The 24,366-nt window shown below is 40.2% G+C and overlaps 3 protein-coding genes across 6 annotated transcripts in view; 2 read left to right on the top strand and 1 right to left on the bottom strand.

Moving 5' to 3' along the window:
* The window catches only part of nkain4 (sodium/potassium transporting ATPase interacting 4), a 60,297-nt gene extending 51,012 nt beyond the window's left edge, over positions 1-9,285 (top strand). The window contains exons 6-7 of one of the 2 annotated variants that reach the window (XM_030733530.1): positions 5,941-6,025; positions 6,877-9,285. In XM_030733530.1, the coding sequence (XP_030589390.1) occupies positions 5,941-6,025; positions 6,877-6,886 (95 nt within the window). In that variant the 3' untranslated portion in view covers positions 6,887-9,285. The remainder of the gene's footprint in view (positions 1-5,940; positions 6,026-6,876) is intronic. The other variant, XM_030733529.1, reaches the window with a different exon arrangement.
* A 133-nt stretch (positions 9,286-9,418) lies between these two features.
* Positions 9,419-15,009, bottom strand: birc7 (baculoviral IAP repeat containing 7). Of its 3 annotated transcripts, none has more exons than XM_030733527.1 (8): positions 14,640-15,009; positions 12,432-12,653; positions 11,815-11,914; positions 11,397-11,478; positions 11,222-11,267; positions 10,229-10,438; positions 9,906-9,971; positions 9,419-9,693 (listed from the first exon to the last, which is right to left on the bottom strand). In XM_030733527.1, the coding sequence occupies exons 2-8, from the start codon at positions 12,577-12,579 to the stop codon at positions 9,491-9,493; spliced, it is 855 nt and encodes a 284-aa protein (XP_030589387.1). In that variant the 5' UTR covers positions 12,580-12,653; positions 14,640-15,009; the 3' UTR covers positions 9,419-9,490. The 3 variants fall into 3 exon arrangements, with proteins under 3 accessions (XP_030589387.1, XP_030589385.1, XP_030589386.1); XM_030733525.1 differs by lacking the exon at positions 14,640-15,009 and adding an exon at positions 14,326-14,465 and having other exon boundaries at positions 12,432-14,233; XM_030733526.1 differs by lacking the exon at positions 14,640-15,009 and adding an exon at positions 14,326-14,465 and having other exon boundaries at positions 9,419-9,690; positions 12,432-14,233.
* Positions 14,482-22,540, top strand: LOC115782960 (YTH domain-containing family protein 1). Its single transcript, XM_030733522.1, has 6 exons — positions 14,482-14,621; positions 15,450-15,474; positions 17,875-17,954; positions 18,222-19,868; positions 20,881-20,925; positions 21,136-22,540. The coding sequence occupies exons 1-6, from the start codon at positions 14,595-14,597 to the stop codon at positions 21,160-21,162; spliced, it is 1,851 nt and encodes a 616-aa protein (XP_030589382.1). The 5' UTR covers positions 14,482-14,594; the 3' UTR covers positions 21,163-22,540.
* Positions 22,541-24,366: the final 1,826 nt, after the last annotated feature.

Here is a 24,366-nt window from a genome sequence, read left to right as displayed (position 1 = left end):
AGAGTTATCTGTAGTGAGCAGACACACCAGCAGAGTGAGTGGTGGGGAAAATCCTCTTTGTAAAGTAGGTCATGGAGTTAGCTGCCTAGCACTGGGATAAGCTTGCTTTAGCTTGTCTGCTAATTATGCTGCCGCCCTCTGTGCTGAGTCACATCTGCTGAAAATTCTCTAAAAACAGACAGAAGAACCAGAGGGCTTGTTGTACAGGTGGCAGTATCATCAAGTTGTGTGAGAAGGTCAAAATAAAAAAGTTTGAGTATGTTCAAAAAGATGTAGGTACTTGACATGTTCAGGGCCTCATTTATGAAAATGTCCTTAGATTTATGCTTTAGCATAGCCTTAAGATCATTTCTATTGATGTAGCAGTGTCCATCCATGCATCCATCCCATCCATCCATCCATTCATCCATCCATCCATCCATCCATCCATCTCCTTCTGCTTATCCTTTTTAGAATCGTGGGGGGCTGGATATAGGGCAAGAAGCAGGGTACACCCTGGACATATTGTATTGCAAATCTGAAACTGATGGTACCTGTTCTGTAATTTCTGCCTTAAATGTTGTGCCGCAACAAATCAGGCTTTAGTCAGGGAAACCCACTGACCAAAAGCAAAAACATACTATTTTTAAAACAAAAGCAATGTGATAAGTAGAGGAGCATGAGGCTAGGATAGACATATTATTTCATGGATTAAATAATGGGTTGAGAAACAATGCAAAGCCAAGGAGTGTGAGGTCAGGCAGAAACACAGAACTATGAAGTAAACCACAGGCATCTCAAACTGCAATGTCCCAGCGTAACCAGCAGGGAAATATCTTTGGAGGAAGTCTAGACTTCACTTAGCAATAAGATCATTACCATATAAATAAATACTGTCAGTGATTTTGTGCTTCTTAAACTACAGGCCCTTGTCCTGACAGATATGCTCATTTACTATACCTTATATATTAATAAAATCAACAATGGCTATCTGTTGTTTATGTTGTGCCCATGTACATCACATCAGTATGTCAGTGAGCCATCATATACTACATCAGGTCCCTGAAACTGAAGCAACAAGCTGCCCCAGTAATGCATTGGCCTAATTACTGATGTTTATGCAAATAATGTTTTAAATCAAAAAAAGTGTTTTAATTTAAAAAAAGTGAAAAATACCCATCACAGTTTCCAATATAAAATCCAATATAAAGGTCTTATTTTGCCCAATCAACAGTCCAATGCCCAGAGATATTAAAATGTACTTAAAACAAAAAGAAGCAGTAAATTCTCACAATGGAGAGGCTGGAACCAGATAATGCATCAATACTGCAAATGTTAGAGTAGACAGGTGTGCTGTTCAAGCTCTTTTGCAGAATCACAAAGAAATGGTGGTGATCTGTCAAAACAAACAGAAAACCAACAAGCAAGTGTTTTGGGGTGATTAGCCAGCCCCGTAATATAGGCTAATTAAGAATCCAGGCAGCAAGAATCTTTCAGAATAGGCTGCCCAACAAGCAATGAAATGAATAATAAAAAAAAGTAGTATCATGCTGGTTAGAAAATAAAAAAAAAATCAGTGAATTTCTGTGTCTGCAGATGGCAACAGATTTGCAACAAACAGCAATAGATTTGGGAATTAAATTTTATTTATAAGGTGCCAAATCACAGCACTTGCCTCAAGCTGCTTTCTATTCTAAGGTAAAGACTGTGGGTTTCTTTTTTTTCCCCCACAGCAGCTTTTATCTGTCATGGAGAGAGACAGGAAACAGGGGAGGACATGGGCAAACTGGCAACAGGCTGGAACTCAAACCTGTGCCTCCCGCATCGCAACGTGGCCATATGTATGTGGTTGCCGGCTTCACCACTAAGGCACCCAGGCCCCCGAGACTGTGTTTGTAAGATTTGTAGGGATGAGAAGCAGGAAATTGGAGGTAATCCAGGCCTTTATGTCATTAAGACATTCCTGCAGTTTAACTAATTGGTGTGTGTCATCTGGCTTCATGGATAGATAAAGCTGGGTATCATCTGCATAGCAATGAAAGGATATTCAATGCTTTCTAATAAATGTCCCCAATTTATCACAGTTAATTGCCATATTATCATAAAAAGATTACATGTAATTGCTAACTTGACCACTTTCAGCTGAAAACTGATAGCAGACTGACTCCATCTCATTTCCGTTTTATCACTGCAGACCTGTTCCCCGTCTTTGAAAACAGCAACTAAATCACAAGTTCATTGCACAGAGTTGCAATAATTTTGGTCATGCTATGATCTCCAGCCACAGATTTCCCTTGTGTGACTGCAATATATTGTAAAGACTTTATAATAATGCCTTATAATTAACACAAACAATTTACAAATAGTGTACATGCATAGCACAGAGATTTCTTTTTCTTTTTTTTCCATTTGTGTGGATGATGGCTATCATGATGGAGTCATACAAAAATTACTAAGAATACACTGAAGATGGTGCTGACACTGGAGTTTGGAAACTCCATTAATGCAGACAAAATTTCTACAGACTCTGTCTCTCCCTTGAACATCTCACTCTCACTCATCTTTGCATGGATCATAAAATGTAATTGCACTTTCAATCAAACACACCCAACATTTTTATATGCAGAATAACAATGCATAAAACAGCAAAGATGGCTGCATAATGGTGTGTGAGAAGAGAGATGCAGACATGCAGAGCCAACTACGAGTGTGTGTGAAAGGGACCACAACTGCGTCTTTTAATTAACCTCTTCCATCATTACAGATTCTTGAATGAGCTGTCCACTCTTTATCGCTCTCTCTGTCTTTGTCTTTGCCATTTTCACCCTTGCTTTTCTTGATCGCTCTCACACTATATTCCAGATTCCCCCTTCTGGTCTTTTTTGGTCTAATATTGGTGTCCTTTCAGCTTGCCCCCTTTCTCTCTTTCTCTCTCTCTCTCTCTTTCTCTCTCTCTCTCTTACACACACACACACACACACACACACACACACACACACACACACACAGACACACAGACACACACACACCACACACACACACACACACACACACACACACACACACACACACACAGACTGCAGACTGTCTGTATCTCTGCTGGTTCAGTACAGGTCCTCTGATTTCCACTTGAACTGAAACATAATCGTCTTACATTACTCCCTGCTTGTTTTGGGGGGCACAACATAGATGCCTTAACTACTGATCTGCATACCTTTCACCTTTCATTTCTTGCATGTGTCTGCAGAAGGGGAAAAACAGCTTGCTCAGTCTGCTTGGAAGAAAGTGATCTTGCTTCTTTCAATGTTAAGAGTGTCACAAAACCTTTTTATCCAAGCACCTTTTCATTTTTATTTTCTGCTGCATAGAAAAAGATTGCTACAGTCTGAAACATTCCCGGAAAAATGGAACACATTACAGTGAGATAGATGATCTCAGCTGACATGTTTTCAAAGAGCTGTGTTTTTAATGCTTATTATCAGTGATTTCTCAACCATCAAGGATCAGTGAGCTGCATAGAAGACTGACCTCAAAGTAGGATCAGAACTGTGCATGCTGTAATTAATAGGAAAATGATTCAACATGGAACAAGCAATTAACTGGCTTGAAAACAATATAGTCTGTAGGAGAAATGGAGGTCGGGGTTATAAATTAAGCATTTAGTAGAGTGCTAAGTAATGTTTTGACACACTTTTCATTAGTTTGAGAAGAGGCAGCTTTAGAGGCAACCTATTATACCCAATCCATGTTTATTTTTTATTCTAAATTCTTACTTCTTACTCTAATTGAGTAGATTTACATGAGTCACAGTTCAAAATAATCCTTATTTATCTTGTACTGGGCCCTGGAACAGCCCCTCAGTCCATCATTTGTATGAAACATTCCCTTTGAGCACCCTTCCCCCTCTCTTTAAGACAGCTTTCTTACAATAGGCTGCCCCTTATAAACAAAAGGTTTGAACAGCAGGTGGGTGGGGCTTCTGTACTGTAGAAGCCTGAGCATTTAGTTCATGGGTCCTTTTCTAAGCAGCAATTTTTATGCATGCATAGCACAGGTTGATAAAAATAATTATGGCTCCATTCTGTTTAGTGTTTCACAGCCGTTCCCTATCTTAAAGGAACACAGCCAAAGTTAATGTTACTAATTAATTAGTAATACCTGTGTTTACCTTGCAATTATATGCAAAAGAACTGCCTGATCTCATTATTTTAAACTCTGACCATGTTAAATATGATAACCCAGCATCTTAACAGCGTATATATTACAGAAAATAAGGAAATAAAAAAAAGTTGTACATAATGCACACACGGTCTCGTTTAAGTTTGGACTGTTCAGTGAATGTGTCATAAGATTCTTTACAGAAATCTGACTTTCAAATACCTTCCAAGTGGAGAAGTTGATCCATTTGTAGTCCTAGATGAAAAGTGCAGGAATCACCAAAGTCATTGGGATTTCTGCTCTGGAGTCCTCAGATATCTGTGTCAAATTTTGTGGCAATCCATCCAGTAGTCAACCTGATATTTCACTCTGAGCCAAAGTATTAGATTCACAGACTGGTGGAGGGATCCACAGAGTGATATTGCTTTGCTATCCCCGCGAGTTGTAGTGTGTCTAAAAATGGCAACCATGATTATCATCTAGCTGTATTCCTCAGCATGGTTTATCATGACAGTAGATGGATCCCCACCTGCTTATAATGAGAAAATCACTCATACAGAAAAGAGCAGGGGAGAGGTCTTTGTATGTTTCTGTGTGTGCATCTTTGTATCTGTTGGTGGGTGGCTGGCACGTATGTGTGTTTCTGGTGTGCAGATGAAACAGTGAATCCCTGGAAACCGGGACAGGGTCAGAGGAAAGGGGGTGACACAGCACAACCCCTCTGGCTCTCTGCGTGCATCCTGCCTACCTATCAGCCTTTAGCAGACCACCCCTGCCTCCTCTTATCTGGATGGAACTGATTTGGCCTTACACTAGTCTCTATGGGTGACTTGTATGTATGGGATTTTTTTTCCCCACCACAGCTGCTAGGTTCCAAGAAGAAACAGATGTGCCCATTTTGTTATTCTCTCAACTAGGGTCCTCTATATATATTTGGTGTCTTTTTTCCACTGAATAGGGTGCAGCTTTTACTTTTCTTCCACTCACTGTGTTTAGAGGAGACTCACAGCTCCTGGACACGCTGGCCTTTTTCACATGGACTCCTTAATCTCCTTGGCTCCCTGTCAGTCAGACCGACAAGCGTGACGCACCCCGTTCTCTCCTCTCTTTTCTCTCCTCTCTCTCTCTCTCTCTCTCTCTCTCTCTCTCTCTCTCTCTCTCTCTCTCTCTCTCTCTCTCTCTCCCCCGCTCAGCCGTTTCTGTCCCCTCAAAAGCCCCAAGCTTTTTTCCATCCATCTCAAAAATCTCTCTCTGCATCTGTGAGAAACACACAGCACTTTGGTACCAGCATGTCCTTCTCTTTTTCGCATGACATAACAGTCGCTCGCTCATCTGCACCTCGCCTAGAGTCTGAACTCTTAACTGAGAAAATAAACAGAAAGGTTTGAGCATCAGTTTAGTGGCTGAAGGTCACCTCTGTTTCTGAGCGATAAAAAGGCTTAGGCTATTTTGACAGCTGGCAAGCTTTCACCTGTTCCCAAGCTTTCCCTTAGGCTTGAGGCAGATGCACAGATGAAAATCAGTTGAAGCAGGGATAGTTTTTTTTTTTTCTGCTTCTTATTCTTCTTTTGTAGACTTTGTCAGTGTTAACACTGAAAGAGACTGAAAGTTTGCACTGTTGTTCACAAGCTGCCTACATTTCAACATCTGCACACTGCATCTGTTCCCATTGTGTCTTTTTGTTTCCATTTCATTCGTCATTCAGTTTTGTTTTGTTTTTATCATGCATGCATATTCGGTGTCTTTTTTTTTTTGTCTGTCTTTTGATTTACTCCGTAATTTATGTGTTCAATTTGTTTTCAGTTGATTTTATTGGAGGATTTGACCCATTCCCACTCTACCATGTCAATGAGAAATCATCTCATCTCCTCTTAAAGCCCATGTACCCGTAAGTACGAGTGTGCTCTCATCCCATTACATGTGTGTTTGTCTCTGTGTCTTTGAAGCATATTTTTGTGACCTTTCACGTTATTGTTGTTGCAATTTGTGATGGTGAAACCATTTGTTACATGCGTGTCAGGTACACCCCCTTAAACTCTTCATTAGTCAGAGCAAGACAAAATAATCACAACTTTCATGTTCATCACAGAGTTTAGTGTCAGCGTCACTAGGTTACAGCACAGCACTGGCTAATAGAGATTACACTGAAGGGAGAGTTGCTTACTCAGTATCTGGAGATGTGAGTCATGTCTGGGGAGTAAACTGCTGTCTGAAACATGCTACATCCTGTCAGATTGCTTTGGGGAATATTGAGGCCTTTCGTAGCACTGTGTGTGTGTGTGTGTGTGTGTGTGTGTGTGTGTGTGTGTGTGTGTGTGTGTGTGTGTGTGTGTGTGTGTGTGTGTGTGTGTGTGTGTGTGTGTCCACAGGCAGTTAATGGTGAAAGCACATGAAGAAAAACATATAAATATCTCTAAAATTGGATTAATCACCTAAGTTATGCAGTGAAATTAATAAAAATAAGTCTGGGAAGTGATGTAATAATTCTTTGCCAACATGAAATGAATATTTTATATGCGTCTTGACAGTTTAATCAACTCTGTCTCTAATAGGAGGAAGTTTTCAGCCCCCGTACCCCCCCCCCCCAACCTACTGAGAGTTACCTATTTATCCTTGAGAAATTCTTCTGTGTGTGTGTGTGTGTGTGTGTGTGTGTGTCTATGAATATAAATGTCTTTTTGCATTAGTTGCTCAACAAGTACTAAAGCTTTGCCCTTTCTGTCTTTTTGTCCCCTCCAGGTCTACGTAAATAGGAGAACATCCAGCGGGGAGGTGATGCAGCAAATTCCTGCAGAGACAAAATGGTTGCTTTGACACAAACATCCCAGTGCGCTTCAGCGTGCGAGATGTTCCTCCCTTTCTTGATTTCAGTACTTTAAACATGTAATTTGCTGGTGTACTGCCCAGAAAAAACAACATTTCTCTGTAAGGGTCCATCGTGATGGGTTTAGGGAGCTGGGGAACTGCAGTGTAACAAAGCATGTATTTAGGGGTATTTGTGTATTTAGGAAAACATCAGTCATTTTGTTTGTGTTGACTTTTCTGCTGAGGTCTCACCACTGTAAACCTGCCCACAATGGGCTTATTACCCCCCCAGACTGTGACTGTATAGATCATGTACAGCTAATAAATACATTGTGGATGTAATCAGGGACTGCCCATCATTGCCAGTCTCTGGCATTGTGTCTTAGAGGACTCAGTGATTTAGCATATTATTGCTGGTTTGGCTCAAATCTTAGCCGGAGGGCTGAATTACAGTGGAGCCTGTGGAATGAGCTATTGTGTGCTGTCTGTTTACTTTAGGCCAGGATGTGTGTGCATAAATACAGAAGCAGTACAGGAAGAGACGGGAGTGTAGAAGTAGAGGTAGAGGGCGGGCAGGGAACAAAAGCACCAAACCTACAGGGGCATCCGTCAAAAATAGAAAATGTAAATAATGAAAGTGGGAGGGTAAGATTTTTTTTTTTTTTTTTTTTTTGGGATTTTGAAAATGTGAACTATCAAGAATGCAAAATAGCGTGAGCCTGCAAGAGGCATTCAAACACAAAGGATGGCATGCAAGTCTTAGTTTTATTTCTGGAGTCTTATTATTGTGACTATTTTCACCAACAACAAAGTCTGTGTTTCTGAAGTGTCAGGTGTTTGTGCTAGATGATATGCTGAAAGCTTTGTTTTCACATCAGTCCTCCTCTGACTACTGATAGATCTGGCAAGGGTGATCATTACACACACTCAAACAAAGGTTACATAGCATATTTTTAACTTGAACAAAACAATAGAAGTTGATTCATATTGTTCATATTGCGCACAACAGTGCTGAGATGCTTGGGTATGGTCTTCAGTGTAGAAGTAGCATGACCTATACCTGAATAGATCAGAATGTTTTCTCCTGTCACTTCAGCAGTTTAAATGATCAGTATTAATAGTTGCAGTTGTGATTGTTTGATAGCATGTTGTATTTTTTCTTTTAAACACAATTTGTATTGTAATTATGTGCATAACATATTAAGTAATAAGTAAATAGCAAAACCTGTGTCTTTAACTGGCTTTATATGAGCTGGTTAATTGGTAACTGCAAGTTTGAACTGAGTTTTGCCATACTTGGATTTCTTTTATTCTGACCCAGAGACATGACAACCTTTTCTAGGCAAATGAAAAAGTTCATATCTCCCAGACTGATTGGTAGCGCTTCTTTTGTTCATGTTAGCATCGTCAGGAATAAGTCAGATATTCAGTCAGAGGTTCGGGCCTTACTGTTTGTGTGGATCACTACTGCCCTCTGGTGTTCAAAGTGTCCATGTGCAAATTTCAAGGCTACTGAGTTTCTGCTGCATGCCTGATCTTCCATAAATCTCCATGTGTTTTTCAGCACTTTCCCTGGCCAGGATTTGTTTCTTACTCTGTGTTTTCATAGTTGTATTGCCTACGTCATGTACATTGGGATTTGCTCAATTTGACAGTAATTACATTGTGTTGTTTGGTTGCAATAGTTCTTGGCTAATAGTCTGAAACTGGCCACTTAGCTTGTTTTCTGGGGAAGGTTTATTTTTAGTTGTTTCTGTTTTCAGCACCTTCAACTATTGAGTGTGTGTGAGATTCCTCTGTGATCTTAGATGTTCTCTACTGCCAGGTAGTTTTCAAACTATTGTGATTTTGAAAATGATCTGAATACCGTTTTGGTTCAGTCGATCAACTCGTGTCTGAGAGATGCAATAATTTTTGTCATCACTATCTTTATAATTTAAAGTTTACTGACTCCTGGGAAGCCAACTAGTGTGTGGGTTAGTAAAAACACAAAGCACCTCATATTGTAACATAATCAGTATTGGTAGGAAAATTCTACTAAAATCTTAATGTAAAAACAGGTCTTCCTCTCAGTGCAATACAACCTTTTTCCTAAACTTGGTGACTGGTATTAGTTGAAACCTATTATGGTTGTGTGCATTTCCACTGAAAAGAGTCTATCTCTTTGCAGATACTTTTTGCTTTTATAGAAAGTGGAAATGATTTTTTTCTCCCTCTCCTGTTTTGCGTCCGGTGTTCCTCCAACCTGATGTGACCTGATTGTGTATTCCTATTTATCCATCACTGTGCTTCGTGCTCATGTAAATATGTGTTTGTTAATAAAAGAATGTGCTCTTTTGATGATCCGGTGTGCCATTTCGTAGGTAATTTTTGTTTGTTTAAACATATGATGACAGCTTGAAATATTTATTATAGAAAATTATCTCTTAACTCTGACAAAATAAGCAATCAGCACTCTTTATTCTTTTCAGTACAATAGAAATTGAGGCCAGTGGAAATCTCAAGGCCACTCATGCAACACCTGTATAGGTGGCTCTTCACTACAGCTTTAGGACATAAAAGCACGAACACTGCCTCTGATGACAGCTCTGCAGATGGGGCAATGACGTAGGCTGGCAGCACAATCACCACAAACCACCAGATGACCACAGGGGATGAAGACAATGGACACAAGCTTGTCCATGCACACTTTACAGGTCCTCTCCTCCTGCAGCTGCCTTAGCAGCTCCTCTGGACTGGGGTCCTTAACTGCTGGGAGAAGATAGATAGATAGATACTTTATTGATCCCAGATGAACACACACAAACCAATTGTTTAAGGACAGTGTTATAACTGAAGCCTAATTGCTGTAGATTAAAGGAATTATATGTCTGTTGTTCAACTGAATGATTTCATATAAAGAGAATACTACAAGCACAAAGTTTAGATTTTTCTTGAAAATTTTTGACATGATGACTGCTGACCTTTCTGTCTGACAGGTGTCTGTGTTCTTACATTTCCAGCACTGGAGCCTTGCCTCATCTCTGGCTCTGATGCACACAAACACGAACATTCAGTCAGACATGAACTTAAGGATCCATTGAGATGGTGGATTTTGCTCAATGGAAACAACAAAACCAATTGAATTCTCATGAAAATACTATGGCTGTTGAATAAATACAGTAATATATATATATATATATATATATATATATATATATATATTGTGGTGAAGTTGAAGTATATGAAGTAGCACACAAGCTGTCTGCAGACAATATATTACTTGCTTGCCAACAATGACGGTTACCTCTGCTTTGAGGTCCCCTCTGTCTGTCTTCCTCCTCTGCCTGCAGTACATCAGTAACCAACTCTGATACTGATGTGTAGTGCTGGCCTGTCAGAAGGTACTTGGTTTGGACCAGACTCTCCACTAGGCTGGCTTCAAAGCCCATCTGGAGCACAGTCTGCACCACAGGAGAAAGCATGGCCGATGAAGCTCCCAGACCTCCGACCAGATCTGGAGATCAGAGGAAGGGAAATGCCAGGATTATGAGAGAAGCAGTCCACCCACCAGCCACCGGATGCCATGTCAATTTCATACTAGTCTAAGCACCCCACACACTATACCATCTATAAGGTAAGTGTGGAAATAACTGTCAAATTGTGCAGCTTACCTCAGTCTGCCAGTATATAAACATTTCAAATCACAGCTCTAATGCATTTCAGATGATATGGATTATAATTCTGCTTCCTTCATTGTATGGAATAATTGCCCTCTCATGTCTGCCCTGCAACCATGAGCAACAGTCAAATGGTTTCCATAGCTCTCCCTAATTACTTCAATTTTAGAGCAAACATTATCTCAGGTAATTGATCTTCCATTAATTTCATTTGTAGCAGCCCCACAAAGCAATGACAATGGAAAGAAATGGACCTGATTCCCTGTGGCTAATTTAAGGTATTAAATAGAGTTTGTGAAAGCTATGCTTTTATCCATCAGATCTATATTTCAACCAAAGTGGTTGATTTAAGAATAAATCAAGTGGTTGCAGACTTGTTTTCTCCCTGTATGTGACTTGCAACAGAAACAGAAATGCTTGATCACCCTTTTTCTCTCGTGCAAACAAGCACGAATGGGTGTCGATGTTTTAAATCTTTGCTATATATGTATATATAAGATATACATAGATAATTACTGACATGAAAGCAGGAGGCTGCTATATTGTTAGTCATATTTTCTCAGCAAGAATTAGCTTTTTTTGGTATGTATAGCTCAGTCTCTGCCTTTTGTATGACTTACCGCTTCTGGAGCTGATATCTCTACCTGCAGAAGTCTGTGATCCTCCCTGGAAAAGTCATACACATTTTTGACTCATTCAAATGCAGCAGTTTCAAACTGTTGTTCATTAATGTATAGTTACAATGTCTCCAGTGTTCCAAATAGATCCTGAATAAATAAGAGAGATAAATCGCACCACAGTGTCACCCAGGTGGAAATGAGTGTCCTGTATGTTGCTGACATACTCCTGCCCCCTCGACTGTATCAAGAACTCACATCTGAGAAATACAAAAAAGCCAGTTTAGATTTACATCTTATCAAATATAATTCCAGTCTAGTTCTTATTTTCAGTTAATTTCTCAAGTCAAACTTGAAAGAGCTTTATAACTCTGGCTGTAATTTTGTGGTTATTAGCTCGTGCTGCAAAGCAAATCTGGGACTGATCAGATGCATTTCTGACAATATTATGTGATCGGAATTTTGACATCCAAAGTGACAAAAACCTTTGCACAGTACTGAATATAAAAAGACTTTTTGCAATGCCACGATAAAAAAAAAAAATGAAGCATTCGGCTGGTATTTCAATAACTGCCTGTGAAACGTCCTGTTGTTACCGTGGAAACCATTTGGCATGTTCCTGCCAGGGGTCGTCGCCTGGCTCCCAGTTCCTCAGCCCTCCATCGCAGTAGAAGCATTTAACATTGTCACCGTGACCTGCGATAACGTAGGGAGTAATGACACACACTCACTAAATCTTTGCAGTTTTAGAGCAAAAAATCTCTGTAAACACCAGTGTTTTCCTAAATGAAAAAAAAGACTATAGGCCAAAGAAATAAAACTCATGCAGAATCAATAATCTGAAGAAACTGTGAGGGAAGGTTCATCCTTCTCTAACACTGTTGCCACAAAGCTCCTTCACAAAAACTTTGTGTGTTCATAATACTGTGTCCACTCCCTGTGTATTGCCTGAAGCTATACAGGCCCTACTTCTTTAGCAGCTCCAGCTTTGTCCAGGTTGTTCTGTCCACAACATCATGAATCAGCAGGACAATTGTAGCATGAGCTCTCACACGGGGGGGTGGGGGGTGGGGGGGTGTTTCGCTCCAACAGTGACAAGATCTGTGCTGAATATTTCCCTTACAAATACTAATAGATACTAAAGTTTTGCTCACAATCTATTAAAAACAAGAACTGATGTGTTGTTAGGCTTTATAATGAGACATTTGAGTACCTGTGTAGAAAAAGCCTGCTCTGGCGAGAACATCTGGCTGGATTGAGGCCTCGGTGGGCCAGTTGTGGAAAGTTGTAAGCCGGGAATCCTCTGTTTCCATCTCTGGGTAGACTGCTTGTCCAGCTGTTCCCTGGTCATCCATAGTCATCCTCTGGAGCTGACTCAACAGCTGTCCATCCACAGAATCTGAGGAGCCAGCTTGAAGAGGAATATTTCCTACAGCTTGACCCAGAATGAAACTACAAGTAGGGAAATGTCTCTTGTGCTCAGTGGCTGGGCTATCCCCTTGTACCCAACATCTTAAAATCCCTCCACAGCAGAAACACTGAACTTTATCCCCAGGGCCTAGAAAGAAAAACCCTGCCCTTGCCAGGTCTCCAGATGTGACAGGTGCATCTGCTGGCCAGTTGTGAAAAGTTTGAAGTCTCATGCCTTCTCTTCGCATCCGAGGCTCCTCAAGGATGTGAAGCATAGTTCGCCTGTCATCCATCATTCTGCAGCATATAGGTTTTCCTTTCCCTTTTTGTTCTGTGCCAGTCATCCCTTTTGCGGTCCATAGTGGAGCGCACACTGAAGGTGAGCGCAGCACATCCAGCTGAAAATAATGTGATCAGCTGCAGGGGGCCTGCACAGTGGCCTACAGGAGACTGCTTTCCAGAAAATCTCCCAAATGCCAGAATGTTTGCCCTTTCACCCTTGAATGAATGACAGCCTGAACATGCCACATTGCTCCTCCTCTTCCCCTAACAACTAATAACTAATGCTTTAAACTAAATAACAGAAAACCATTTAATATAAAGGTCATGCGTATACATCTCATACAGAAAAGAAAGCTTTGTAAAAAGTGGAAGCTTTCAAAATTAATTGTGAAAACTAGGGTATTAATTGGTTAAATACACAAAATAATGAGATATGTAGTCTCTTTTCTTGGAAGGAAAAATAGAAAGAAGAGCGTGCTGCATGTGTTGTGTACATTTAAATCTAATTAAAATATTTCCCATCTATATTGACTGTAATGCTCAATTTCATGCTGAGCAAGTTTGGGGTGTTGAATTTCTAGATAACCAGCCATGAGGGATTAAGGCAGAAAGGCACAAATGGAAAAGAGAAAGCCAGGTCAAAGCATAACCTACACAAGATGGGGAAAATAAAACTGCTCTCATAATGTCAGTCATATAGATAAGAAAATCAAACATGCTAGTGTCTCTTTACAGTTTATATAATAAACAAATTTGACCTTTGGCTAAGTTATGGGGATTGTGTATGTCTCGTTGCTTCCCCCTAGCGGTGAAAGGGTGTAACAATAACTGTATTGAATTTCTAGTCCATATGGAGTTAGCCATAATAAAATAATCATGAAAACAGAACTCATTTCCATTTTTTTTTTCAGCTTGATATATACCACAGGCATTTGAATGGGAAGCTAACACGCCAAGTGCACACAGTCTCACATGAGAACTGTGCCTAACTGAAGTGTCAGCTCTAGGCGGGCCTGCAGAACCCACAAGCAGTCTGCTGACACCTCCTGGCGCTGTTTACACCCACAGGGGATGCAGAAAATAGTACTCATACCCCTGGAATAGTAAACTTGTTGGACTGGAATATCATTTTTTTATGAGTTGGATTTATTCGTTACAACCACTAAATCACAGCCATTAGATGCACTTTGCTGATGGAAAGGATGCTTCAAACTTTTGCCACCCCGCGGGGAACGACGTGAACTACAGCGGCGGCTCAAAGCCCGGATGGAGCAGCCATTGGGGAAGTGTACAGGGCTTTAACGTAACTGAGGAGGGCTCTCTCTGTGGAATAAAAAAAAAAAAAAAAGACAAAGTAAGAGGCGACCGAAGATAGAAATATTCAAGATCAGAAAGGCCCATTCGGCGACACGTACCATCAACTTGAATACCTTTACCGGGACTTGACTGCTTTCGGACACAGTATCCGAGGCGACTGACTTGAACTGTGGAAGTTGGGATACGTCCACACAGCGGAAAATATACAGCTGAGCCTGCGCTACAACTGCTAGCCACACGCTAAGCGGCACAGCTAGCCACATAGCTAACTGTAACTGAGCTGTGAACTTGCTTTTCAAATCACGGGGCTTGCAATTCAGTCACAAGCTCAGGCTCTGTGAGAATCCAGGGACTTGCTTAATGAATTATGTCTGCCACAAGCATTGACCCTCAGGTAGGAAGGACGACTTACCTCGACTGTAGAGAGCTTCCAGGCTAGCTCACCTGCTAACGTTAACGATTTATTGGGCTATGGCTATTGCTCGGAAGTGCTAGCAAGTCACTAGCATTTGGCCGGTACTTGTAGCTAGCGAGTTAGCCACATTCCGTGAAATTGTTAAATGTTTTAATGGACCAATAAGAAATGTGACACTTTTACGTAACTATTCAGGCCATTGTCAGACACATCTTTAACAGAAATCATATTTTTTGTTGCCGGTTGGGGAGAAAAAAGTAGTAGTCAATGTCTGAATTCGTGAAACCTAAAGCTAGTTAACGTCAACAGATTTACATAAAGGCTTTGTCTAACTTGCTCCGTGAACGGTTACTTTTATTGAAATGTGTTCTCATGGCTGACTAAAGTGTTTGAGTCTGCTAAGGAAAACTAAGTTGCAAGTTGCATTACCTCTGTTGGCTTTTACAAGGCCATTTTAAGGGAGCTATGGTAGTTAGCAAAGTTGTGTGTGCATTAAAGCTATCATTAACTGGTTAATTGATTAAAACAAATTGACCACTAAATTCTACAATATGACAAGTAGATAGCAGCAACGTATGTTGTCAAGTGTAAGTAATATGCACATTTTATGTAGAGAAGCGTTAGATAAATGTTTTAGATTGGCTCTCTTCAGGAAGTAGTCTCATGTTCAGCTTCTGGGTAATGGATAGGTAACATTATGGGCTGTACTCAGAAGCTACGTGATATTTCAGGCCAACTGAAAATAACTTTGTGGTGTCTCCCCCCCCCCCCCCCCCCCCCCTTTTTCTATGATTTACTTGGATACAGAGATCAAAGGGACAAGCATCAAAAGGTGAGTTGTGGATGAGTGTATAAAGATAAGTACTTGTATATGTAAAGACTAGGACAGATTAAAGGAGAACTGTAAATGTTTGAAGACATCCAGTGGATCTGTTTTGCTGTTACGGTTTGAGTCCAGTTATCCCTTTAGAGGGAAGAGTATCTGAATTACTACAAAATTGTTCTGAATGGTATTCCATGAAGAAACATTTTTATCCGGATGTCAGTGGCCTTTTCCAGGATGACAGTGCCCTCATCCATAGAGCATGACTGGTTCACAGTCACCAGTAGCATATGACTGATTTTGGACCAATGTCTTAGACAGTGCACCAACACCATTATCACACACCAAATATATTTTGGAAGAAAGGTTTTCCAGCCCCCCAGTAGACTACCAGAGACTTTCAGAATCAATGCCAAGGTCCACTGAAGCTTAACACATTATTAAGGTTTTTTTTACTCTGTATAATTTGGCAGAATCAGATTGGAACATTGTCCAAAGTTGTCCTATCCCACATGCAGCAATAAAAAAGATAGTTTGCTGGGTTTGTACTGCTAAAAATATTCAGTTGGGTTTAGGTGAGGGTGTAACAACATGTGCATTACAACAGACCCATCCATATAGTTAGCCTGGCTTTACCTCTACCAGGTAAATCAGCGTCCCTGTCCTCATCTTGAATACCACAGAGAGGTATACACTATGGTATTGTATACTTCTCTGTGGTATACAATACCATATTTCTGGATAATTACTACACTTTGCTGGAGATTGATATAGGCTGTTGGAAAGGTATGGATAAAATTATTTAGTTGGATTGACTGTATTTTGCCTATTGTCTTTCATATTGGCAGATGAATATCCACATTAAACCAAGTATTAACATATAATACAAATAATATTAAGCCAAATGAATAGAGGCAAAATAGTGTGCTGTTGTACACTATGTGAGACACACTGGAAAAGAACATGTTGGCGATTAAAATCCAAATTTCAGAAACCTCTAGATCCTGTGGATTCAGTAACATCTTTAACAGTGTGGCTTTTGGGGGAACATGCTGAAGTCTTTTGTTTACAGATAGGATTGTTATTAATGAGATGCTGATGATAACTGCGTAAAGTTTTCCCCTCATAGCACTGATTCTGTCTGATGGTTTGGCATTTATTTGGTTCATAATTTTATGGTAAGAGCACAAATCCATCTTTTGAGTATGACACACTCACCTCTGTAGCCTAGAAAATTGCCTGTCAGTTTTTGTAATATAATAAAGGCGGGAATAGCTGTTATGGACAACTTTCACTCATAGGAGATATACTACTAGATTATAGTTTAAATTCCTCAAATCCCAAATGCCGATAATACTTCACATTTTCGGAATATTCCAGTCTTATTCCAGTAAATATTCTCACTATCAGAAACCATTGTAATCACAGTGAATTGTAGCAGACCACCTTTGGTGATTCTATTACTGTGAAAAATGCTTTGAAAAAGCTATATTCAAGACAACCTGTCTAATATTATGTAGTTTCTTCTTGTGTCTTCAGAACTGGTGTTCTCACGGGTCAGGACACCCTTGTGTTAGTTTCCAGAAATCTTGGTTTCAAAGATTTCAAACATGAAAAACTGTTAAAATGTAGTAGCAACGGCATTTTCATTTGAAATGTAAACACAAGGTCCTTCGTTCTCAGAACTGTAAATCTCACAATGCATTTTATGACAATAGATCAGATTTCTATAAGATTTACCTGTGCCTAAAAAGTCCTATTACTGCATCTATCCAAAGCTTGCCAGTGAATCCTTTATATTTTAATATTGTGGCAGATTGGTGTAAATTAGCAAATATGTTTGTTTGTTGTTTTTTTTTTAACCCTACTAATTATTACAAAGAAAGATTTACCCATAATTTATTATTGTTAGTTCCTCATTAACACTGATATTGGTATATTTGATCTGCTGCAGCTGTTGGAGTAGGTGGAGTGACAGGCAGGTCTTAAATTGTGTTCCCTCCAGGTCTGGCTGGCAGCAGGCCACAGGCACATTCACCTCTGGTATACGATTGTCTGGCATGGCTTGCCAATTTTGGTTTAGTCATTTTTTTGATCTTTTGGAAAAGCAGATACAATAGGGGCAGACAGATCTCAGTACTATGATTCTGAGTTGTATTTGGTAGAACACTTTGGCCTCTGTGTCACTAATATATCTGTGAAATCAAAACCATTTATCAGTATGATTTGATTTGTTTAAAATATTTCAAGAGCTTTATATAATCTTAGGGTTATCCTTAAACTTGGTACATCTTGAAAGCTAAAAACCTTTGCTATATAGCCCTCAAAACACAACTCCATCCCCAGTACAAAATCAAATTAAATGACCCATTAATGTAATGTTTTTTTTTTTGTTTTGTTTTTTTGCAGTGCAAAATGGTTCACTGCATCAGAAGGACACTGTTCATGACAATGATTTTGAGCCATACCTCACTGGTCAATCAACTCAGGTAAAGTCCGCTCTTCACCTTCTCTCACATGAGTTGTAAGAATGTTGCTCATTATCAAATGCCACAATATGGCAAATGTATAATCAGTCTCTTTATAAAACAATGAAGTAGTGAATTGTGATTTAAGAAGCATTTACCTATTATTTAACCTAATATTTAAAACAAAAACCTACAACTAGCAGAGTTGTATTTAATTTTGTGGGGTATTTTTTAATGAAACTCAAAGTTGCTTGCTAATGTTGTGAATCTTGACTTCCATTCATTCAGAACAACAGTTACCAGTCCATCACCGACCCTTATTTGCCAAGCTACTACGCTCCTTCCATTGGATTTCCATACCCCCTAAGTGAGGCTCCCTGGTCCACAGGTGGGGACCCCCCTATTCCATACCTCACCCCATATGGACCCTTGAGTAATGGAGACCACCACTTCATGCCGGACACAGTGTTTGGTCAGCCAGGGGGCCTGGGAAGCAGTATCTATCCCCACAGATTTAACTTTTTCCCTGAAAACCCTGCCTTCTCTGCTTGGGGGACAAGTGGCTCCCAGGGCCAGCAGACTCAAAGTTCAGCCTACGGTGGCAGCTATAGCTATCCTCCCAGCTCCCTGGGGGGCACTCTGGTGCCTGATGGTCAGACAGGGTTTCACAGTGACACCCTGAACAAAGCTCCTGGTATGAACAGCCTGGAGCAGGGTATGGTTGGCTTGAAGATCGGTGGTGATGTCACTGGTCAGGGATCAGCAGTCAAGGCTGTGGGATCTGTGATTGGTGGACCTGCAGTGGCAGCCACAGGAAACGGAGCCACACCAATTGGAATGCCCCCACCCAAACCCACCTCCTGGGCGGCCATTGCCAGCAAGCCTGCCAAACCACAGCAGCTGAAAGCTAAGGTGAAGCCAGGGATTCCTAACCCAGGGGGAGCTCTTCCCCCACCACCCATCAAACACAACATGAACATTGGGACCTGGGACAAGGGCCCAGTGACTAAAGTAGCCACAGCTCCACTGCAGCAACAGCAGCAGCCTCTTGGCCTGCCTCATGCCATGCCACCTCAAGCCCCCATGCAGCAAGGACCCATGCAGCCGCCGCCTCCTCAGTCTTTGGTGCAACCCCAGATGCCACCTATGGCCTTACAGCCCCAACCCCCTCACCACCATCAGCCACCACCCCAGCCCTACCAGAACCACACCCAGCCCCCACAACCCCAGACCCGCTGGGTTGCTCCACGCAACCGTAACCAAGGCTATGGCCAGGGTGGCCCTGGCCATGATGGGAGTGGTGTGATGGGTGTGGTTGGTAGTGGAAACAATGGCCCCCAAATATCTTCCAGCCAAGGACCTGGTGGAGAGTCGCACCCAGTGTTGGAGAAACTGCGGGCCTCCCATAGCTACAACCCCAAGGACTTTGATTGGAACCTCAAGACTGCTCGTGTTTTCATCATTAAGAGCTACTCTGAGGATGATATTCATCGCTCCATCAAGTACTCCATCTGGTGCAGCACTGAGCATGGCAACAAGCGGCTGGACTCAGCCTTCCGGGCCATGAATGGTAAAGGTCCTGTATACCTCCTGTTCAGTGTCAATGGCAGTGGTCATTTCTGCGGTGTGGCAGAGATGCGTTCACCAGTGGACTATGGGACCAGTGCTGGTGTTTGGGCACAGGACAAGTGGAAAGGCAAGTTTGATGTGGACTGGTTGTTTGTTAAGGATGTGCCTAATAGCCAGCTGCGTCACATCCGCCTGGAGAACAACGACAACAAGCCAGTGACCAACTCCCGTGATACCCAGGAGGTACCTCTGGAAAAGGCCAAGCAGGTGCTCAAGATTATTGCCACCTACAAACACACAACTTCCATCTTTGATGATTTCTCCCATTATGAGAAGAGACAGGAAGAAGAGGAAGAGGTGCGCAAGGTGGGTACAGTCATTACTCTGTTACCTTTTTATATATATATATTAGGGGTGGGACTTTAACGCGTTAATTTCGATTAATTAATTACGGGGAAATTAACGCGTTAAAAATTTTAACGCATTTTAATCGCACTTTGCACCGTGGAACGTTTCTCAGTGCGCGAGTTCCCGGCATACAGATTATATCGACGCACAATGTCCAAATTAGGGGCCGCATCCTGCGAAGGACCAGGCCCACGTCTTTCGCAACCCACGAACACCACAAAGGCCGGAAGTGAGCAGCTAGCCTTCATATCAGCTGCCGTCACCTCTGTAGCTCATGTCGCCTAGCAACCGTGAGTGTGAAGCACAGCTGTGTAAAAGCAGCTGGTTAAACGGAGAACGAACTTTTTCTCCTTTTTGTGGTTTAATTTTAAGTCTTTAATTCAAAATAAGCTGTTAAAACAAGCAGAACATATTTCAACATCAAGGAATACAGCTGAGAGAATGATTAATTTCCAACTATAACAAGTGAGACATTAATGTTGAATAAAACTATCCAGTTATGATGCTTAACTTTAATTTCAGGAGTTCATCACAGGAGCACTTCCACCCTTCATTGGTCTGTGTAGTAGACTGGTGGGAAAATAAACAACATTTTGAAGTTTAAGCTTATGTATATTGATTCATTCATCAACTAAACTTAAATTAATATTTCTCATGTCAAATATTGAAATGCGATTAATTTCGATTAATTAATTACAAAGCTTGTAATTAATTCGATTAATTTTTTTAATCGAGTCCCACCCCTAATATATATATATATATATATATATATATATATATATATATATATATATATATATATATATATATATATATATATATATATATATATATATATATATATATATAAGGATTTTGTGCTTTTTACTGGAAAACTGCAGTTTCCTTTGATCATTTGACTGCTGATTTGTTGCTGATCTGTGAAAATCTAATCTTGTTTTTATCTCCTTTTATTTGCTCCTTTTGACAGACTTTTGAACCTGCTCAGATACAGAACCGCTCTCGGTTGGATCAGGTAAAGAGCTGACATGTTCTTGTTATTGTTTATTGAGGTTTATTTTGGACTATGTTGTTCACACAGTGACGATGAAATTTCACCTAATCTAGTTTTTGATCAGCACTTTAAATACATGCAGACCTCTGTTCATCAAGGAGTGCTGCAGTCACTCTTGTTGAGTAACAGTCATATAAGTAATGTTTATTTTTTGTTTTTTTTTCTGAACAGGAGCGCCAAAACAGGAATAAACAATAGAAGACATCTATCCTTGGCTTGATCAACAGTTACACTAGGACTTGATTTAAAAGACAGAAGAATATGAAAATGCAACCAAGCCCTTCATTTTTTTTTCTATTTAATCCTGGTGAATCTCTGCCATTGTTGAGACTTGTGCTTTTTTTTTGCCCCATGTACCACCACGTTTTGTGCAGGGATAACAAGCTGATTTAATGTATTACCTAGCCACCACCACACTCTTTATTTGATTTTTTTATATACATTTTTCTTCCCATTCCATGACGTACTCTTCTCTCAACAGACTGGTTTTCTCTCTCTTGCCCACATCCCCCTCCTCTTTCCAATTAAATCAGGGTTTGACTGCACCATGGAGGAAAAAAATCTGCCACTTTATATTTCAGTACAATCAGGAACGGATGTGTCCTGCCCCTGTTTGTCCATTTGGGGGCAACATTGCCATGCTTCAGAGGTTTAACTGTGCCAACAGGGTTGGAGGATCCCAAAGGCAATGTCGGACTTGGAACTGTGCGATAATAAAACTTCAATGGTTTATCTATTTTTCATTCAAATCGACAAAATCTATTTTTTGGCTTACTACTGACAATTTTCATTTCAGAAACTTGTTTTCTGGAGCCTTAACATTTTTTTTCTAATTATTGGTGACTTTTCAAAAGAACTGCTCAAACAGTGACACTGCTGGAGAAATCAGGGATAGTGTGAAGTCACACGGGACTCGAGACATTTCAGAGGAGGAATTGCAAAGGCCTCTGGGAAAGATATAATGGATGTGTCCTCCACAACCAGAACTCTCACCATTTAAATCAAAAATTGTACTATTGACATCTTTCACACCCCTCTGCTTTGCTTTCTTTTGATGTTTGTCTTGAAGGGGTCCTTTGTATGTTTCATCAGGATTTTCTGCCTGTGTATACAACCCAGTCTGAGAGAATTGTCGCATCCACCATCTTAAATTACTTTATCAGATTTATGTAATGATGTAACTGCTGCATTGAATCAATTGTTGCTATCATATTTTTCTTCCACGAAAAGGGGGAAGGTTCAGATATTTGTCCAGTCACCGTCATTCTGTCTTAATCCTTTTTCTTTTTTTCCTTTAATTTGGTTTTGCTAAGTCTATCATGTTGGTCATAATGCTAAGCTTTAACGTAGGAGCCTATATATTCATGGAGAAAGCCTAAAAATGTATAACCTAAAAATTAATGTAACTGATTTAATATCAAGTAAGAAAAAATAAGAATGAGATGTGGTTTCTGTGTGTTTTTTGGTTGTTGCGACTATAGTTTGTTCTAGACTGAAGCCATTGATTATGATACTGTAAACTACATTGAGGTATGTTTAAAAAAATTGGATATTAAAAAATAAAAATATTAATAGATGTGTGTGCCCATGCATGGCAAGCTGCAAAATAGAAATCTGTCGCGAATGGTTGAACTATTTACCTGCAGCTTGTTTTTAGGGTGGTGACGGGTGTTTAGTTACTCGTTTTGGAGCATTCACAGCAAGAATGCGAAATTATTTGAGAGATCAGGTGGTTTTCTCGATTAGTTTGAGGTTGTCGCTTAATCTTGGACTTCAAGATTACAAAGATGGAGAGAGGAATTCATAGCTGCCTCTTTGCATTTTAAGGGATTTTTTTTCTCATCTGTGTAATTTTGTTAGTTTTTTAATCTGATGTGACCTTACAGTAAGCAAATTTATTTTTCAGACTCCGCTTCACAGTTCTCTGAAGGCATTTCACCTAAACAGACAGTAATATCAGGTAAATAAGGTGGAAATGAGCTGTTTGTATTTTCAGATTGTTAGATAATGTGTGTGCCATACGATCTGTCTTGACTCTGTTAAAACTTAACACCAACATTGAAATGGCAGAAGTGCTGCGCTTTGCGGAGGTACTTCAAGTGAGTTTGAACTGTCTGCTTCACAGCAGTACTTTGCAGGTGTGTGAAGCTCTAGTGTATTTGCACCTGACCAGTGTATCCCTCATCTTCAAGAGAACTGCCATCGAATAGTAGCCTTTATTCTTCGTGTCCCTCCCTTTTTTTCCTCTTTTTTTTTTTTTTATTATTAAATCTGCACTGAGCAGTAGCTAGGTGGATCCAAGCAATACAGTGAACACCCTTCACATGTTTGCCTTCACCAACACCACTCACTAAGCAGCGTAAAGGCAGGGGGAAGCTAAAGGATGCCGCCGAAGACCACCATAGCCACAGCCGTCTTTCTCTCAGGAAGCAACTGGTTGTGATTGAAGGACAGGTCTCAAATGCATGTTAATGTAAACTGTCAGGAAATGTTTGTTGCAAGAGGGATGTCAGGTTAGCCATGAAATTATATTAATTACAAAACGATCAATGAGATACAAAGTACTAAATAAACCTTATCTTATAGGCCACAGCTGTAGTGAACATACCTTGTTCAAAAGATCTATCTTGGTTTTCTATTAAAAAAATAAATAAAAATCAAGCCTTAATAAACTGTCCATTCAGAAATTACTTTGTCTTGATCTCATGAATTTTTTTGTTAGTAACTAAACAGATTTTTAGTGATGTATGACCGAGATCTCTGTAGGGCAGCCCCTAGTGCTTAAATGTCAAGGAAAGGTTTTCTATGCTGGATTTCTTGTTTTTACATCATCATGCTAACAACAATGTAAATACTGTACTGTAATAGAAGTCACCTGTGATCACAGTTTCAAATAGTCTACAAAAGAATTTGAGTGCACGAATGGGATTGCTGCTCCCTGGAATAAGTTTACTAGATTTACAATATATTGAAATTCATTCTGACATTTTACACTTATAAAAAATAAATAAAAACTAGAGGCATTAGGTTTAAATTAGGGAAAAGGTTGGGGGGTGTAATCTAGTTGTTTAGTCTAAAATGTCTTTTACACTTGATTTAAGTTGTTGTGGTACTTGTTTAACAACATAATTGATCCACAATAGATTTTTTTTTCTTTCCTTGACAGGAGCTCTCCATGGTGCTGAATTCTTGATTTGAAGGACCTGCTGGTAGGATGTTACAGTCACAGTCTAGTGTGAAAACACCAGATTGATCTTTCATGAAACAACGATGAAGACTTTCTTACGTTTTAGATATACATTAATGTCATATTTTATGCTGGGAAAAAAAATTGCCTGCAAACCAGTGAATCTTTGTCAGATCAACATGGAAGAACTGTGAAACAAACCTACATTACCAGAC

Source organism: Archocentrus centrarchus, chromosome 7, assembly GCF_007364275.1.
Source record: "Archocentrus centrarchus isolate MPI-CPG fArcCen1 chromosome 7, fArcCen1, whole genome shotgun sequence".
NCBI lineage: Eukaryota > Metazoa > Chordata > Actinopteri > Cichliformes > Cichlidae > Archocentrus > Archocentrus centrarchus.
Note: the sequence above shows the minus strand (reverse complement) of the source record. Positions and strands in the feature narration are given on the sequence as shown.